General features: G+C 41.2%; 1 protein-coding gene across 2 annotated transcripts in view; it reads left to right on the top strand.

Annotated features, from left to right (window-relative positions):
- The window catches only part of Syt9 (synaptotagmin 9), a 175,233-nt gene that overhangs the window by 44,417 nt on the left and 112,162 nt on the right, over positions 1-18,654 (top strand). For both annotated transcript variants that reach the window (XM_028859867.2, XM_028859868.2), the window contains exon 2: positions 9,558-9,909. In XM_028859867.2, the coding sequence (XP_028715700.1) occupies positions 9,558-9,909 (352 nt within the window). The remainder of the gene's footprint in view (positions 1-9,557; positions 9,910-18,654) is intronic.

The raw sequence follows: 18,654 nt of genomic DNA, 5'->3' as shown, positions 1-18,654 counted from the left end.
TGTACCATTTACCCTCAAGTCTTAGGTATATATGCAGAAGAGGGATGAAAATGTTAAGAGCCATAGGTGGTGGATGACTTAAAGAAACAGTGTTTCCCAGACATAAGGGCAGCACAATGCACATGTGAACTCATAGTGATTGGATAGCAGTCCCAAGGGCTGCGCAAGCTCAAGCCAGATAAAATCCAGCATGGAAGAAGATAGTTGGGCATGAAGTCCCACCTCTAGCTGGGGAGATATTGATATTTTTATTGATGTTGATAGAAAGAAATATGGATTTCTTCAATGGAGTGATACCCAGTATATCAACCACACTCCAAAGTAGACCCACTCATAGTGGGGTTGGCCAGCAGAACTCGACTCCATAGATTTACAAAAAGAAGTGGTGAGAATGAGAAGATGGAGTTGGACGGGTAAGGGGAGGAGGAGTTGGGGCAGAGGATGAATATAATCAAAATACATTGTATGGAATTCTCAAAGAATAAATAAAAGTATTATTTTAAACAAGAAGTTTCCAGATCTTTAATCTCTAGTTTCTCTTTGCTTAATAAATTTGTCTTCCAGTGATTTCTATCATCTCTAAATTTTCTGTTAGCCTTTTCGAGGAGAATCCATACTTCAACACATTACATAGAAATAATTGGAGATAAATGTCTCATTTTTTTTTTTGTTTGCACATTCTGTCTTCCACAAAACCATTGTACATGAGCACAGTTCAACCTGGTTCTTTACACCATGCAGCAAGGACCATCTAACTCATTCCTCCTTACCATTAGAGACATCAAGATAACAGTCTTACCTCCATGTGTCTGCCAACAATCTGTCCATGGTCACCTGGGACCTTGAACAGCTCTCTTCTTTCTCAGTTCTCATCAGAATCACTCTAACAGTCCATCATAGATCTTTCCAGCACCCATGTCAGAACTCTCCAGTATCAAGGGCTACTTCCCCAGCCTTCCTACTTCCAGCTACCAACTTCAGTCTTAGCCTTTGGGGGAGTCATCTGAATCCAGGATTGGTTCTGTGCTCCAACTTCCAGCATCTAGGAGTGCCCTGAATTGGGAATAGTAATACAAGAATTCTCCTGGCTAGTAGTTTCTTAAGGACAAGGACTAATTTTATTTTTAAACTTCCAGTTTAGTTCTTAGTGTGTTTCCGTTGTGTGAGGGAATCGCCTTCTCTTGTCCTCAGCAATTAAATTCACTAGGCACTGATAAGGCTCTCAGTGTATGTTCATAGCTGGACCACCTCATAATGTTCCTATTTTTTAACTGCAGTGATCACTTATGGGTGGCAATAATAAATCTGAACATGGAGCACCCTGAACTTGAGATACATCATAAAAAAAAAACAATAATTATACTTATTTAGCACCAGTTACTTTAATTTTAAAAAAAGAATTTTGACATGTGTTATGTGCTGTGTTTATGTATGATGTATTCATGTGTGTTGGGGTATGTGTATACATAAAAGCTAGTGCAGGGTGTCTGGTGTCTCTTTTATCGCTCTGCCTTATTCCTTTAAGACAGGCTCTCTCACTGGCATGGAAGTTTACTGTTTGGTGAGGCTGGCTGGCCATTGAGCTCCCAGGATCACATTTTCTGTTTTCCTGATATTGAGGTTCTGTAATCACATGTGTAATCATACCCAGCATTTTTTACATGGATATTGGGATTTTTAACTCAGGTCCCATTGCTTACACAGCAAGTACTCTTATCCCCACTACTCCATTACCCATCCTTAGCACCAGGAGTTTTCTGAGTAGTCATTACAGACCACTCCACATGTGGAGACTAACAAGATTACTATGACAATGAAGATATAGAGAAATTAACTAAGGTTATACGATGAGATGAAAATCATTTCTGCTGTTGTTACTTTGAGTCCAGGTCTTGTGTAGCCCACACTGACTTTGAATTTGCTGTGTAGTGGAAGATGGCCTTGAACTTATAATTCCCCTGATTCTGCCTCCCAAGTGCTGACATTACAGGAGTGTGTCACACCCACTTCAGAACACACAATGTGGCTGTGACTTGCAGCTCTACTCATAACTGCTGGGCTGTGGTGTCTACAATTTAATTACATAACAATCTGTTGCGTGATTGCATTTCCTGGACAAGCTCAATCATTTTAACATCAAAGCATTCAATTTTAATCTGGAATGTATGACATGTGTCTTCTCCAGTATGTTATTCAGAAAATGCCCTGGAGCTCCTGAGGTGTAGAGCTGAGTTCCCCTGCACTGGTGATTTCCAGAGGGCTGGGATGTTTGAATGCAATATTTGTCTTCCTTCTCCCCTTGTCCTTTTCCTCCTCTTCACTTGTGTTGGAATAGACTGCCTTGAGAACAGTTTTAGGTTCACAGTAATGGTATCTCTTTAACTGTAACTGTAAAAGAGTCTATTGTATAAACTTACATATATAATGAAGTGTTAAATGTAGTCACATAAAAGGAATGTTGATAAATGAATTCTCACATTAAAAATTCTGGATGATGCTAAAGATTCATTCTAATACAGAATGTCTTCCTTGGTTCTGTTCTCTGAATCTCTGAACACCCCATCATCAGAGCTGTCTGGTCTTGCCCATTTCCTCTATCTAATTACATTACCACTTTCCCTGCAAGGCACCATGTGATATCCTCAAGTTCTCCATGGCTAATTTCCTAACAGAATTTCCTGGTGTTATCTGTATTAGGTCCAAAAACATAATTGTCTTAGGGTGGGGAAAGCATTTTGTGTTCTGAAAATGAGCACACAAATGCACACACACACACACAACACACACACACACACACACACACATACACACTCACTCACTCACTCACTCACTCAACTCACTCTGGAATTAACTTGTAGGGATTAAGATTATGTTGTAGGGATTAATCACTCATTGTGATCTGTAAACCACATGTATCAGATTCATCTGAAATTTGAAATCCTTGTTAAAATTGGAGATTCTGAGCCAGGTGGTGGCACACACCTTTATTCCAGCACTCAGGAAGGAGAGGCAGAGGCAGGCAGATCTCTGAGTTCAAGGTCAGCTTGGTCTACAGAGTGAGTTCCAGGACAGCCAAGGCTACACAAAGAAACCCTGTCTGGAAAAAAAATGGAGATTCTGGACCTCATCCAAGACCTATTAAATATGAATCCCTAAGGTTGAAGTCACAGATCAACGTTTTCCTCCATTGAAGCACTTTTACATTTTTATGTTCCTTTAGGAAATTTTCAAACATCCAAAAGTAGAGAGAATAATACTATGAAGTCCACATGTCAAAACTCAGTTATCAAATCCTAGCCAGTATTTGTTGCTCTGTAATTTGAAGCCAATTCTAGGCTTTGTATCACCTAGAATGGTTCCACATGTGCCTCTGACACATAACATAATATAGTGATCATCCTTAAGTGTTATTAATAACATCCAATGTTATTAGATTTCCAGTTCACATGTTCCTTGTTTCCCACATTTGCTAAGTAGGTAGTGTACTATATGTTCAATCAGGTCTCTGCTGCAGGTAGAACTGGCTGTTCTCTGGACTGTTGCCCAGTTCCTGTGCTGTGGTTTTCTTCTACAGGTCTCCTGAGTTGAATAAAATTTTCTCTGTATATATGTTTCATTTTCATTTCCTACAGTCATCCATAAGGGGCTTCCACATGAACACATGGAAGTAGCTCTTCAGACACCATGCAGTTCTAAAAATGTCTCTTGAAACCCTACACATTTAATCAATAGCATATTTGGGTAGAAAATTTTAAGTTGAACATAGTTTTATTTTTCTTTCAGATATTTGCATGCATTGTATATAGTTTCTGGTAAATTGGATTATTGTTCCAGTTTCCTAGTGTTTTAATGTGTGTGTGTGTGTGTGTGTGTGTGTGTGTGTGTGTGTAACGTAGATTGATGTTGTTTTTCTTCTGCTGTCACTCTCCACCTTATGTTTTATACAGTCTCTTCTGACCCAGAGTTCACCAGTTCCACCAGGGTCACTGGCCAGTGAGCTCTAGGTATCTACCTTCACGTCATCTCCTCAGTGCTAGGGTTACTGATATGCATGACCACATCTAGCTTTTCCATGTATGTTGTTGGGATCTGAACTCAGGTCCTTGTGTTTTCATAGCAGGCAGTTTACTCACTGAGTCATCTCCTCAGCTTCTGTGTCTTATTATTTTTATCTCAACCTTATGGCTTTCTCTAATCTTTATTAAATTTCACAATAAAAACATAAAAGATCATAGTGTTGTGTTCTGGATGCTGGGTGGTTCTCTACCCACTTTTCCTTCAGTTTTAGGGAACTTGAAACATTTTTTCCCTTTGATTTTTGCCTCCATTTTCTGTGTCTTAGTCTTTCACTAATTTTAAATATTAGCTCTGTGAGGGGTAAACACCATCTATCATTGCTTGTATTTCTGAGTTGGGGGTTTTGTTCTTGCTGGGTTAAGTTTACCTTCAATCAAGTTCCTTAGCTGGAGTGTTGCTACATTGCTATGCTATTTGAGGCATTGTCTTATTTTATTCCGGGTCACATGGGCTCTCCAGGGTCCTCTTTGATGGTTACTGCTGCATCTATGCTTTTTACTCTGCACTGTTATTCATAAATCTCAGTACAGAAATGAATTGTCTCTTGCTCTAATTTGGTTCATACCATTGGCCATTTGTTCTGAGGCCTCAGCTTGGTTGGTGTCCTTTGAGTTGCCCTTCTTCCTGATCTCCGGTCTTCAGGGTCCTCTCTTGGCCCCCGCCTTGTAGGCGTGACAGTTACCAAAGCCTCAATGGGGGTTGGAACTTCCAGATCAAAGCTGGAATGGCTACCCACTACAGCGAGGCTTCCAGTCTGAGGAAACAGGCAGCTGAGAAATTGGCGAGGTGAGGCTGTGGCTTGTTCTGCTTCTCTGGTCTTTCAGCATTCACCCCAATAACTGGCCTTGGGTTTGTTTTTATTAATAAGACCTTGTAAGATTCCTGCTACAGGCTGATTACACTGTTCTTATTCTTTAGAAAATGTACCTCAGTATATTTTATCATTATTCTTTCCCATCTTTAAACATGGCATAAATGCCAATGAGTATGTGTAATGAATGTATATGTCATTTAAAACTTACAAAGCAATGACCACATACATACTACCAAACATTAGAGAAATAAATTATCTCTTTAAAAGTATTCTGTGATTCTAGGCTGACTTCCCATTCCAGTACCCCTTTGCTGAAGTCAAATTATAAGGAGATGGGAGTGGACTTAGTGATTCGCGTTCCTTTTGGCAAGAGAGAAAAGTACAAACACCGTGTCCGGAGGACACTTGAGCTACAGGAAACACTCAGATGATCCCACTGGAGGCTGGTGAGGTCACATAGGCTACCGTTGCTTTCTGGCATTCTGACAGGTGTTCTGAAGCACTGCTAATTCTTCTGGTGTCTTTGTGTAAATATGAAATTTTTTTCTTGCTGTCTGCTGTAACCGCGTGCTCAAAAAAAAAAAAACTATAAAACTGTGAATCCATAAGATTCTAGCAACCTCAGAGTTTACAGACCACAGCCTACCTACCCTTCCATCATTCAAGTTTAACACAGGTGGCTTCAGAGCTCCTCAGATGGGCTGGATTGTTACCAAATGCCATACTCATGCCAGGAATTCTTTGAAATGCTTGGCATCCAGTGTTTAGGTAGAGAAGCTCTCTCCTTTCATGCTCCTTGCCCCATGACTGGACTTAAGAGCAAGCTGGATTTTGGAAACATAGCCTGGAAGTCATTTAGCAAGCTGAAATTGTTATGAACTGGGTCAGAGGCCTGATGACTACTAATAAGAGTGGGTCAGGCTTCATGTTATCTGACGTGTAGAGTATGCCCAGTGGAACCCTGAGAGGTAGTGTACTGAGCCAAATGAGCTGAGGGCTCATGTGGGACTTATTTATTTATTTATTTATTATTTTTAGATAGTATCTCATTATGTATCCTTGGCTGCCCTGAAACCTGCCATGTAGCAGGCTGGTCTGTAACTATGATGTTTCTCTTACTTCTGCCTCCTGAGTGCAGAAAGTAGATACATAAATCTCCATTCCTGGCCTGTCATGTTGAATTCATTTTTTAAACACTCTCTCTCTCTCTCTCTCTCTCTCTCTCTCTCTCTCTCTCTCTCTCTCTCTCTCTGTGTGTGTGTGTGTGTGTGTGTGTGTGTGTATGAGTATATGCATTTATATGTGCACCTGTTCATGTGTATAGAGACCATAAGGTGTCATGTCTTCTCTCCTATTGCTTGCTGTCTGTTGCTTTGTGGTAGTGTCTCCTCACACCTGGGCATCATGTTTTCTCAGCAAACCAGGAAGCCCCAGTGATGCTCCTGTTTGTACCCCCTCAGAGCTGGATCAGAGGTGTGTAGAGAGTTTTATGTTTGTATAGGTTTTTATGTTTTGTGTTTTTATGTTTAAATTTTATGTTTGTATGTTTATGTATAGGATTTTTATGTTTTTGTTGAGATCCAAAATTTTGTCCTCATGATTCCACACCAAGCATTCTTCATTGTTGAGCCATTTCTCCAGCACCACATCAAATTCTTAAGTCCAGATAACATATGTGTTAGTTTACCTGGGACAATTCAGGGTTAACAATCCTATCCCCATTTAGTTATTATATTGCCCTTTGTTTTTCTTTAAAGCATCCCAGCTTTGGACAGTAATTGATATGGTCATATATATTAGCCAACTTTTTTGCCATGACAACAAACCCTTTTAAAACCATAGAGACTCCAAACGCCAACTCTTTAGGTTTTACTCATGCATCTGTGCCTCACTTGCAACTGTACCACAGCTGTGAGTCAGGTTAAATCTATTCCTCACTCTAGACTTGGAGCTTGTGCCATAAATCATTTTTTAGGGTGCAAAGGCTTGATGATCAGCCCTGACATAAGGGTTCTTACTCTCATGCACTAAGTTGGAGCTCAAAAGTACCTCCCGTCTGAGGCTGATGATGTGTATTGTCTCATCTTCCACTGGCAGAACAAGTCAGTGTCCCAGACCAACACAGAGAATTCCGATTTAAACTGGATCCATGGGGGAGAATATTATGACATGGAGAGTGATCAGTAGATAATACACAGTGACCACCTCACAGTCCTAACCCCATTGTCTCCTACAGTCCCCCTCCTCCAGCCTTTGCAGCTGCTCTCCTTTGAAACAGTGTTTTTCAAAACAAAACTGCAGTAGTTAAAGAAGGAGTTTTGCCTGCATCTTGAGTACAGATGGTATCAAGGGATTCTACTACTATGTGTAGCCTGGTTTGTGCTCAGATTCAACTATGGGGGCTGGGGTGGGGCTTGATGTCTGCGATGCCAGTTAATGTGACTCCAGCTAGCTGTTGTAGAGGTCTGTACCAATAGAGGCTTCACTTAACTATGTGAGAAGATGTCACAGCCAAGTGGAGGAGCCGGAGGGTCATACCTTGTTCTTCGTTGCCCTAACCATGTCACAGATCTATGAAGCAAGATGACTAATGCCTTTATTTTGCCTCCATCAACTGTACAGCCTACTCCTTCCACCTCTCTACCTGGAAATCTTTTTTTTTTTTTTCCTGTGTGTGAGATAAGGTTTTTGGCATAACAAACTGTCCTTGACCTCACTATTAGACCAAGAATGACATTGAAATCCTGGTCCTCCTGCCTCTCCTCCCCAGTTCCGGCATTCCGGCGTGTGCCATTGTGCTTGATCTATACAGTGCTGGGAATCTAGTGCTGGACCACCTGCATCCTGGGCAAGCATCCTGCCATCTAAGCCACTTCCCCAGCCCTGTGCCTGGGGTTTTTCATTTTTGATTTGATTAGTGTCCCCTCACTGGTCATTCTTATGTGTTTGGTATTGATTGGCTTTTCTACAACAACTCCAGAAATTCCATCAAGTTACTCAGTGATGATGATATTCCTTGTAGGAAATTGCTCATCTTGCCTCATTGAGATTTTGAGCTCAATTGATGCACTAAAACAGAATCCTAGTGTTGCGAGCAGTAATAAAATAGTGTTTTTTTACCACAACAAAGATTGACTGGGTTGAATGAGGGTATCCATTTGGTCCATCAGCAACCTGGTAGCTGGTTCCTTTCAAGAGCAATTTTCATGACAAAACGATTATCATTTCATAAGAACAATCAAAATCATGGTAAAAAAGTATGATTTGTAGTTGATCAATTTTATTTAGTGGTAAGTGGTGTAGGTCCTTCATGATTTAGCAGGAATATAACTGTCACAAATCATAGAACACTTATGCATATTAATTTTTTTAAATTTCTCTAGAATATGAACCTATGAACATATGAGGTTTGCCATCCCATTGTATCTCCAAAACTTAGCTTACTGTCTATCACATAATAGACATTCAGAATACTCTAGGAGGAGCAGTGCAGATTTTAAAAAATAACTAGTAGAGGCAAAACCTGGGGAGAGTTTTGGGGACCTGAGTTACAGGATGGACGTGTAGGAACATCCTTTAAAGTAGTGGTGTCAGAGATGAAGATTCATGCTTCAGTCTCTCCAACCCTGTCTTGAGATAGGAACCTGAGAGAGACTAGATTCTGCCTTTAAAGGTATGAGTATAGCTGTAGAATACTGTGTGGCCATGAGACTATGGTCCACATACAGTCACCATCATTCCCGGCTGTATCCCCTTGCCCTTACCTTGTCGTGACATGCCTGCAGACCTCCACTGTGGCTTCGGCACTGGCTTCCATGTGGGATGTTTTCTGGCCATTGAAGCTCATTCTTCCTCCTAATGTTGGTATGAAATGTTCTTTAGAGCTGCCCTCAAGTCAGTGATTGAAAGGAATGGGTAGAGGGGCCCTGGACCTTTACTTCTTGGGTGGGGTAGCCCCTAAGGTGCATGGAACTCCTCTAACAGTTTAACCTGTAGCCTTCACTTTGATAACTGGCTTGATGATACACAACATACTACTTCCCCAACTTTGTCTGTCTGTTTTTTTTTTTTTTGTTTTGTTTTGTTTTGTTTTTTTCATCTTCTAAGAAAACCTCTTGCTCTTGAATAGATGCCCCAGGATTTACTACTGGGGTAACTCAAGCTGTGATGGTCTGGGTTCTCAAAACCTAAGTGGTAGGTATTCTTGATGCTACAAACTACACTAAACATGTGAGCTCAGACTATTAAAAACTTAATAGAAGGAAAAATGTAGTTTAATTCCTAAATTGTATGGCTCTTTGAGATGACAGGGTAATTTTAAAAGACAGTTACAAGTTCTGTGCTCAGAAAACTTTAATGACAGGTATTTCCTGTAGAATAGTCTAATTCAACTTGCAGGGACACTCAAGAGTCTCCTTAAATACATAGCGTTCTGTTGTTTCTAAACACAACTTGCATGCAATGTTATCTTCTTTCTCCCTTTGCTCTTGGAGCCTCTGGTTTGTGTCTGAATCCTCATTGTCAGGTAATACTTCAGCATCTCCCAGCCTGGCCTTCAGAGTTGGGCCCTTTAGAATGAGTGGATGAGATGGTCCTTCCGCCTGGACTGCGCAGTGGGTGGCCATGAGAGACATCATTGCACTGACTTTTCCTTTTTTCTTTGCAGATATCTCTGTGAGCCTGCTAACCCTTGTGGTTACCGCCTGTGGTCTTGCCCTCTTTGGTGTCTCTCTCTTCGTGTCTTGGAAATTGTGCTGGGTTCCATGGCGAGATCGAGGCCTGTTCTCTGGTAGCAAAGACAACAACCAAGAGCCTCTTAACTACACAGACACAGAGACCAATGAGCAGGAGAACAGTGAGGACTTCCTAGACCCACCCACACCCTGTCCTGACTCTTCCATGAAGATCAGCCACACTTCCCCCGACCTTCCCCTTTCCACCCAGCCAGGTGGCCAAGAGAACTGTGCCCATGCCATCCGTGTGCAGCGACAAGTCACAGAGCCAACGCCGTCAGCTCGGTCAGTAATGCCCCTTCCCTTATGAATGCAAGGCAAAGACCACCCTATCTTCCTTTCTTGCTAGTGATGGTACTGACTAGAGGAGGATCAAGTAATCATCTAGATGTCCTCTCAATCCCAGAAACATGAAAATGGTATAACTCTGTGTTCTTTGCTGGACTTAGTTACAGAGCTCTGCTTAGTTTCCCTGGAATCCATAAAAATAATATTTAACCTTGTTCCTTTATCATATATTTGTTATTTTTGTATAGTTTACAGTTCTGAAATGTCTACTATTATTTTATTTTTTTAGTAAGAGAAATTTAGAATTAAGGAGGATGTATATTAATATGTACCCAGGTCAGGATTTGGACAATAGAATCTGAGTTCTCAGGTACTTTTCTTATGATGTCCTCCTAAAACCATAAAATTGACTTATTGTGCTTCTGAGCTATCCTAGCATTCACAAATAGGCTTACTTCAGATGCTACACTATAACCGGAAGTCTTTGTTCACCCCAGACTTTGTAACAATTGCAGACTTCTGAGAGCAGGGTTTCTATTGCCTACATATTGTGTGTTCTTAAGCAGTGGACCAATAAGGGTATACTGATTAAAAATCTGTGGGCTCTGGGATGTAAAGAACTGCTTTATTTACATGTGTGTCATACATGGCATTGAAAAAAATTACATAAGCTCCATATGTGTCCATTTCAGATAATAGAAGGATAGTAGCAGTACCAACTTAGGAGTTGTTTTGAGAATCAAATGGTAACACACACACTTGCACAGATTTGCACTGGTAGCACTGCCATTTTGCTTTCCACATCGCTGTTTTCACACAACTATCACTGAAGCATAACTCCCCCAAGCTGCTGAGGTTGAGGCACTCCTCTCCAAAATGCCAAGGTTGTGCAAAGGTAACCAGTTCTAATCCCTGGATATAAAACCTAATTTGTGATAAGAGATTTTAAGCAAGAAGACATGGGAATCAGCCTTTTTTAAAAATTAAAATATTTGCTTGAGTGAAAGCCAGAGGAATAACATATGCAATTATTTTTTTAAATATGAACATAGTATGGGATGTTTTTTAAAAAGCTTTCTGTTCTCTAGAAATGGGAATGATAATGAAGTTTATCCTAGAGAGTACACTCATTCACATTAAGTGTGATAGAATATGACAGTTTATATAGTTTGATTTTTTTTTTCAGAAACTTATTTTAGCATTATTTCCAGTTCTGTATCAAAAACCAAAACTTAAAATAGTCCTCCTTGAGGAAGTTGCTCTGTTTGCCTTCTGATTTGCAAGAAACCCTCAGACTTTATCTCAGGGATTTCTTTTCAAATAACTAGAGTTGATATCACCATAGAGTTCACACAGTGGGACAGACTTACATAACGAGGCCCTTTTAGTGTCCCAAGACCTGGAGCTTTCCATGTGGGTCACTACTCATTCAGTTGCTCCTGTCTGAGTTCCCTCAGATACAGAGTGAAAAAAAAATGTTTCTAATAGATGTGGTCTGTACATCCTGCCCTATAACTAACAAACTGCTATCAATGGTATCTCTGTAATTATCAGTGTTTATCATAAAAATATTTAGATAAGCTGTATAAAGAAATGTGTTTAAAAGACAAAACCAATTATTAGCATTACCATAGGTTTGTGGAAATTCAGTAAAAGAAATTAAAAAAGAAGAAGAAAGGACTAATCCCTGTAGAGTGCATTTTATATTCAGATTATTGTAGGTTTGGAAATATGCAGTTAAATTATCTTTCAAACGGTGAAAATTGGGTTCAGTAACAGCTGAACTGCCGTTAGCAATCTAAATGCTTTTCAGCTGCATTTGACCTAGTATTTACAATTTGCATTGCTCTGCATTTAAAAAATTCATGCCTAAGTTACTACTGACCTAGTTCCTTGTGTTCTTCCTGAAAATGCTCTTCTTTGTCTAGCAGTGTATCATACACTGATCCTCAAATTCATTAGCAATTGTTTTGTAAGAATGTGGTACACACATGCACACACAAATGAGAGAGAGAGAGAGAGAGAGAGAATGAGACAGAGAGACAGAGAGAGTGTTGTGGGAGCTTTCCTTGGAGAGTTGTAAACCAACTCTCTCATTCACCACCACTACCAAAGCAAGGTTTAATTCCATCATGTCTAACTTGAGGAACCAGTGAATTTATTGGATTACTTACAGAAGTGTGGGTGACCCCAAAGCTGCCACACTAGCAGAAAGTCTCACTCTAGTATGGACAATGACTTCCCATAACTACATAGAGGGAGCTTCTCATCACCATTGCCTCAGTTAACCTGCCACCGACTATATTCTCTAATACTTCCTAGGACCCTGAGGCCACGTGAAAGTGGAATTAGGTTAGAATTGTGTGCAATGGCCAGAAGTTGGAGGGGGAGGGGCAGGAATCTCAGGTAAGGGTCCAGTGACCCTCTTTATCTTGAGAGAATCACAGTAGTTAACAAGCTAGATTTCAGGGGTCTTTTGCAAGCAGTAACATCTACTCTGCTGAAGATGATGTCTGTATATGCTTGAAGGAATGCCTCTACAATACACGCACAAACTTTTTACTGACAAGATGGAAAAATGAATGAAATTTCCTTTCTTCATTCAAAAGATTGGTATTTTCTTATGGCTCTAAGAACCAAACGTAGGCATTTGGAAATGCTAGGCATTGCCTTATCACTGAGCTTCATACACAGCCTTCTAAACCATTTGAAACATTGTTTCAGTACCATGGTTATGGGGATAGGGGTAGGCTCTGCTAAGATGGTCCAGCACCTTCTTCCCTTCGTGTTTTTATCCCTCTGCCTTCATGCCCCTTATGTCCTTTGCTTTTTCACTGTCTTGCTTTTTCTATCCTGCCACTATTCCCTCTTGTCCCATGGTTTCCAGGGTTGCTCCTAGGCCCAGTGCACAGTGCTCAGGGTACACTCCTTGCCACCATGGTTGGCATAGCTTCTGCTATAGCATTTCCTGAGGAAATCACTTAACCTGGCCTCTTTCCCCGGGAATGTTGTGCTCACCTCATTGCCATGGGAATGAGCTAAGCTTTGTCTTCTAAGAATGTCAGCTGGGTGGCCATGGCACACCCCTTTAATCCCAGCACTCAGGAGGCAGAGGCAGGTGGATTTCTACGAGTTTGAGGCCAGCCTGGTCTACAGTGAGATCTAGGACAGCAAGGGGTACATAACACAGTGAAACGCTTTCTCAAGAAACAATGTACACACACACACACACATACACACACACACACACACACACACACACACACAAAGTGCTTCTTGTCAGCATGGCTTTCTGTTGTTTTCCCAAGGCCAAGCATGTTAAAATTCTGTGTCTGGTTAATTCAGTTACTGCTGCAACAACCGAGAATTCCTGTTAGTTTTTTTCATCTGGTGAGGCCTTCTGTGAAGTATTGACCTAATATTTTGGGAATGTGGGTATGTTACTTTTCTCAGAATTTTTCAGTATCAGAGCTTTTTAAGAAAACTTGAATAAATGAAACTTCCTGGATCCCCAAAGTAGAGGGAACTGAAACTACCTTCTACTCAGTTTCCTGAGTCATGTCCCATGATGAAAGTCCAGGCATATTTTTAAGTCTCAGATTTCTTGCCTAATAATTTGCTTTTATGACAACTGAACTGGTCATACGACAACTGACAACTTCCTGTCAGATCTGTGAAGGCCTGCAGCCTCCTGCCAGGGCCACCATGATGCACAACTCCAGCGGTTACTGTTCACTTGGACCCCATAGAAAGCTCACCATTCTTAGCTACACTTGCCTCCCCTACTCCCTGCCGTATCTGAGCCTGTTCTTGCCTAGAGTCCTTGGCACATTCTGTTCCCTCAGCCACTGATGCTTTTCCTTTTATTCTTACCTTCCCTGCCTTTGCAGTGCTAATGTCCTAACTTAAATGTCCCTGTTAAGGAGGCTCAGACACCCCACCTGAAGGGTATGTTCCATCCTCTACTGCCTCCCACTCTTGTTTTGCATTTGTTTTGTTTTTTATTTTCACTCCTTCATGACATTCGACTCTCTTTCCAAGTCATCCTTTGTTTCTTTAGCATCCATTATTTCCTCTAGATTGCTCTGTGAGCTCAAAAACCGTATCTGTTTGTTTCTTTTTCTCTGTTTAGTCCCTGGTACAGCTCTGGGAATAGCAGACTCTCTTCTATGAATGACTGACAGAATACATTGGCCAGTAGCAGTCCACATTTCTCTGACAAGGATGGCAAAAAGGTCAGAAGTATAGACTAGGAAGGGTCTTTAATGGTGTGAGGCCAGTGGAAAGTCATTCACCTCAGGCTTCACATTTATTAAGAGTCTCCCTTGTAGACCTTTGACCTTATTTCTGTAGTAAGCAATCCATAGAGTCATGGAAATGCACTGACAGAGACTAAAGATGAAGATAACCATCAGTCTTCACATTTAGATCCTTTTATTGGCTACAACCCCAGTAAAGAGTACTGAAGTTAATGTTGTCATAACTCTATGGGGTGTTCTTATTTTCATGGCTGGAATTGAACCCAGAGTCTCACACATGCTAGGCAAATGCTCTACCACTGGGTTGTATTCCCCAGCTCTAAGTGGCATGTTTCTATTAAGTCCTGTTTTGGTATTGAAAACAAAAGGTTCTTAATTACTCTTACAGTTATTTATTCGGATTTTAATAAATGGATGATTTTGAAAATTAAAGTTACCTAGACCTCTGAATTCCCATAAATCCCCAAAAACTATATTTAAATGCATATTTCCCTACTAGTATTTAATTATAAGAAGATGTTTTATCCATGGCAGTAATGCATTTACTCTAAACATGCATATTAAGCATCTATTATGTGGAAAATTCTATGGTGGGTACCAGTATTTTTTTTTTAAACAGACAAAGAAAACATAACTCTCTCCTCAAAGGCCCCAAAGAAGAGCACCAATCACACTGGTTGAAATGCTCAAGTCTGTAGAGATTAACCTTATGCATAAGATCTGTGGGGTCGGTGAAGGCTAAGCATGAGGGACCAGTTCAGGCCTGCAGTGATGAAGGAATGTGTGATCTGGGTGCACTTGGGAATGGGAAGACATGGTTGATAACGGCTACATAAGAAAGAGAAGTGTATTTGAAAGTGGCCAACTCTTCTCTCCATCACATAGAGTTTCAGGGGAGAATGGGTCTTGTCTCACTATTTCTGAACTTTGCCCACAAAGGTAGTTCTGAGGTTCAGTTTGCCTCCCTCTTTTCTCCCTTTGGCCCCTGAAGCCTGTGGGGAAAGTAGATCAGGTTTCATCTCTTGAGATGAGGTCATAGAGATGAAGGAGCATAGAAGAGTGTGTACTTGTCCATGGTAGCTCAGGAAACCCAGAAATGGGTCCTAAGCACTGGATGCTAGACTTTAGTAAAGGACTTTGGAGAAAGCGACTGGGGCTACTGAGCTGAACATCCTTGGAGTTGTTTTCCTAGTGAAGTCTCCAGTATCATTTTGCAAGAGAATACAGTTGAGGCAAAGCCAGCTCAACTTTCGTCTCTTCCATTAAACCTTCCTGAGCCAGGACCTTTTTATTCTTTATCTGTTCCCAGACTCTCTAACCTGTAGTCATGATTTATCCTCACCTGTTGTACTTCAGAACTCCTGGAGAACTGAGCCTTCACCTGCTGGGCCACTTATCACCTTCAGGACCTGAACTAGACCTTTTTTTTTTTCTTTCTCTGCACCTTTCTGTCCACTGTCCGTTCCACATTCTCATTTGTTAAATTGCAGTAAGATCTCCTTCAGATCTAATGAAAATGGTTGGCACTGTGGGGATACTTCAGGGACTGACCTTAGAGCTGGAACTAGTTAGTTTCCATTAAAGGAAAGGGGAGGAAGCAAAATCCCTTTCCCTGGGGCTTCTTACTCCTCCTTTACTTCTTACTCCTTCCTTTACTTCATCTTTTCCTTTGTGTCCCCAGGGCAGTCTCCCTGCTCTGATTTCTCAGCCCACAGAGTATTAGCAGCAATGCAGGCACGTTGTGAGTTACACTGGTTCTCTGGCTCTTTTGGACCTCTCTGTTCTGTGGGTGTGTCACACAGACACAGAGACACACATGTACACAGAGTCATACACACAAATACATGTGCACATACAGAGATGCACAGACATAGATACACATGAGGCCCTGTGGCTGGGGCTCAGCCCAAGGCTGGGTGTGTTTGCTCGTGTATCACAGGAAAACTGCTGTACAAACTGTGTTAAGTATCTTTAAATCCAGACTTCTTCCAGGTTCAGCTGAGGTCTGGGATAGCTAAGAACAGTCTTTAAGTTCTTTTCCTTGCCTCCTCCAAGAAAAGAAGCAGCATCTTCTGGCCCTGAGAGAACTGGAGCTGGAGAAAGCCAAAAGCCACAATCCTGGCAGCCAGCTTCTCAGGGCCAGCGTTAGGGTGTGGCTTATTTACAAAGGAGGCTGTCTCTCAATTCTGGGACCCGTCATCCTTGGAACTTACCTTTTCCTCCCTATGTTTATGTTTGTGTGTGTGTGTGTTTCATTTCTTAAGATTATTTTTATTTTATGTGTATGAGTATTTGCCTATATGTATGTTCATTACACATGTGTATGGTACTGACATACTCTTCACTAGAAGATCCCCTAGAACTGGAGTTACAGATGGTTGTGAGTCACAACATGGGATCTAGGACCTGTGCTAGACCCTCTTAAAGAGCAGCAAGTGCTTTTAACCTCTGAGCCATCTCTCCACCTTTGCCTCCATTCATTATGTGCATTAAATCCTGAGTACTCTGAAGGTAGAAGACGGTGTTTTAGAGAAAGTCCTCCTTACCACAGTCACTAACTGTCCCAGTGTCACGAAGAGATGCTAGAATTCTAGACTCTCCCTGAGGAACCTCTTGTATACTACCCTGAAGGTCATTTGGAAGCATGGAACCCAGTGTGGGGCTGCAGGTCAGAACACTGTCCTGTCTGTTTTAGACTTACCTTTTCCTCCTGCCTCCATCTGAATTGCCCTTGAGAGCTATGGAATATTGATTTTCCATTTCCTTTACTTCATCTTTTCCTTTGTGTCCCCAGGGCAGTCTCCCTGCTCTGATTTCTCAGCCCACAGAGTATTAGCAGCAATGCAGGCACGTTGTGAGTTACACTGGTTCTCTGGCTCTTTTGGACCTCTCTGTTCTGTGGGTGTGTCACACAGACACAGAGACACACATGTACACAGAGTCATACACACAAATACATGTGCACATACAGAGATGCACAGACATAGATACACATGAGTGCCACACAGAGAAACAGAGACATAGATGTAACATAGAGACACAGACACACACAGATTTAATCTACTACCCTACAGTGAGATTCAACTGTTTTCCCACTAGTAATTCTGGAGAGAAATTTTAGTAGGCATGAATTAACATGTAAAATATATGTTGTGTAGTAATACACATATTTGTGACTGAATTGTTTAGAAGAATATTTACAGTGTGTGTGGTATGTATGTGGGTGGGTGTGTGCATGCATGCATGCATGCATGTCTATGTAGAGCTCAGAGGACAACCTCAACTGTTTTTTCTCGGGCACTAGTTACCATCTTTTCTTGTGAGACAGGATCTCTCCTTGGTATAGAACTTATCAAGTAGGCTAGGCTGCCTGGCCATTGAACCCCAGTGATCTACCTATTTCCAACTTCCCAGTGCTGGGATTACAAATATGTGCTGCCACACCCAGCTTTTGTGTTTTGTTATAAAAGAATGAAATAGTTTTTTAAAAAAGATTCTGGAAGTTGGACTCGCGTTCATTTTAATTTCTTAGATTTTATTTTATTTTAGATTTATCTTGTTTTCTGTATGTGAGCATTGTGTATGTGTGTACATGTGTATACCATGTGCATGCTGGTGCTTGAAGAGGTCAGCAAAGGGTGTTAGATCCCCTGCAACTGAAGTTGCTGATCTTCCACATGGTGCTGGGAATTGAACCCAGGTCCTCTGCAAGAACAGTAAATGCTCTTAACCACTGAGCCATAGCTTCATCCCCCTGAAGTAAGATTTTTGTTTGTTCAAGGCAAGCACTTTACTGACAGAATTTGCTTTGGAATTTGGAATGGGTCTTCCTGCACATTCAGGGATGAGATTTGGCTTCTGCCTTTGAAGTACAAATGTCTCCATAATGTCCTCTCCAGCCCTCTCCCTTTACCAACTGGTACTCCATTGTGATTAGGAAGAGCTGAACATGTAATACTAATATCTCCAGATTTTGTCTAAGGGAATGCATATGTTGAACATAATATGTTCCACTATTAAGTAGGTAAATCCATTTACTTAAAATTTAAATTAAAATGTGCTCCATTGGTTAGTTCTGTTTATTTCTAATTTAAATTAAAATGTGCTCCATAGGTTAGTTCTACAGACAGGGGTGCAGACAAAATTTTTTCTGTGATGAATCTACAGCCAGAACTATAAAAACATGAAGGAATCCTGCTATGCAGAGTCTGCTTAGCAGAAACCCAGGAAGAGTGTGGCTCAGAGACTGGGCCCAGTGCTGGTCCAATCAGACTCAAGTCCTGAGTAGAAGCACTCAGGAGCTGTCTCTGAGAAGCGGTCTCATGTATCCCACACTGGCCTCCAACTTGCCTTGTAGTCAAGAATGACCTTGAATTTGGAAGCTTCCTAACCTCTACCTCCTGAGTGTTAGGATGACAGGCACGAACTACCATCCCCAGCTTTAGGTTGTGCTGAGACTGAACCCAGTGCTTGGTGAGTGTTA

This window comes from Peromyscus leucopus, chromosome 1 (genome assembly GCF_004664715.2).
Source record: "Peromyscus leucopus breed LL Stock chromosome 1, UCI_PerLeu_2.1, whole genome shotgun sequence".
Classification (NCBI taxonomy): Eukaryota; Metazoa; Chordata; class Mammalia; order Rodentia; family Cricetidae; genus Peromyscus; species Peromyscus leucopus.
Note: the sequence above shows the minus strand (reverse complement) of the source record. Positions and strands in the feature narration are given on the sequence as shown.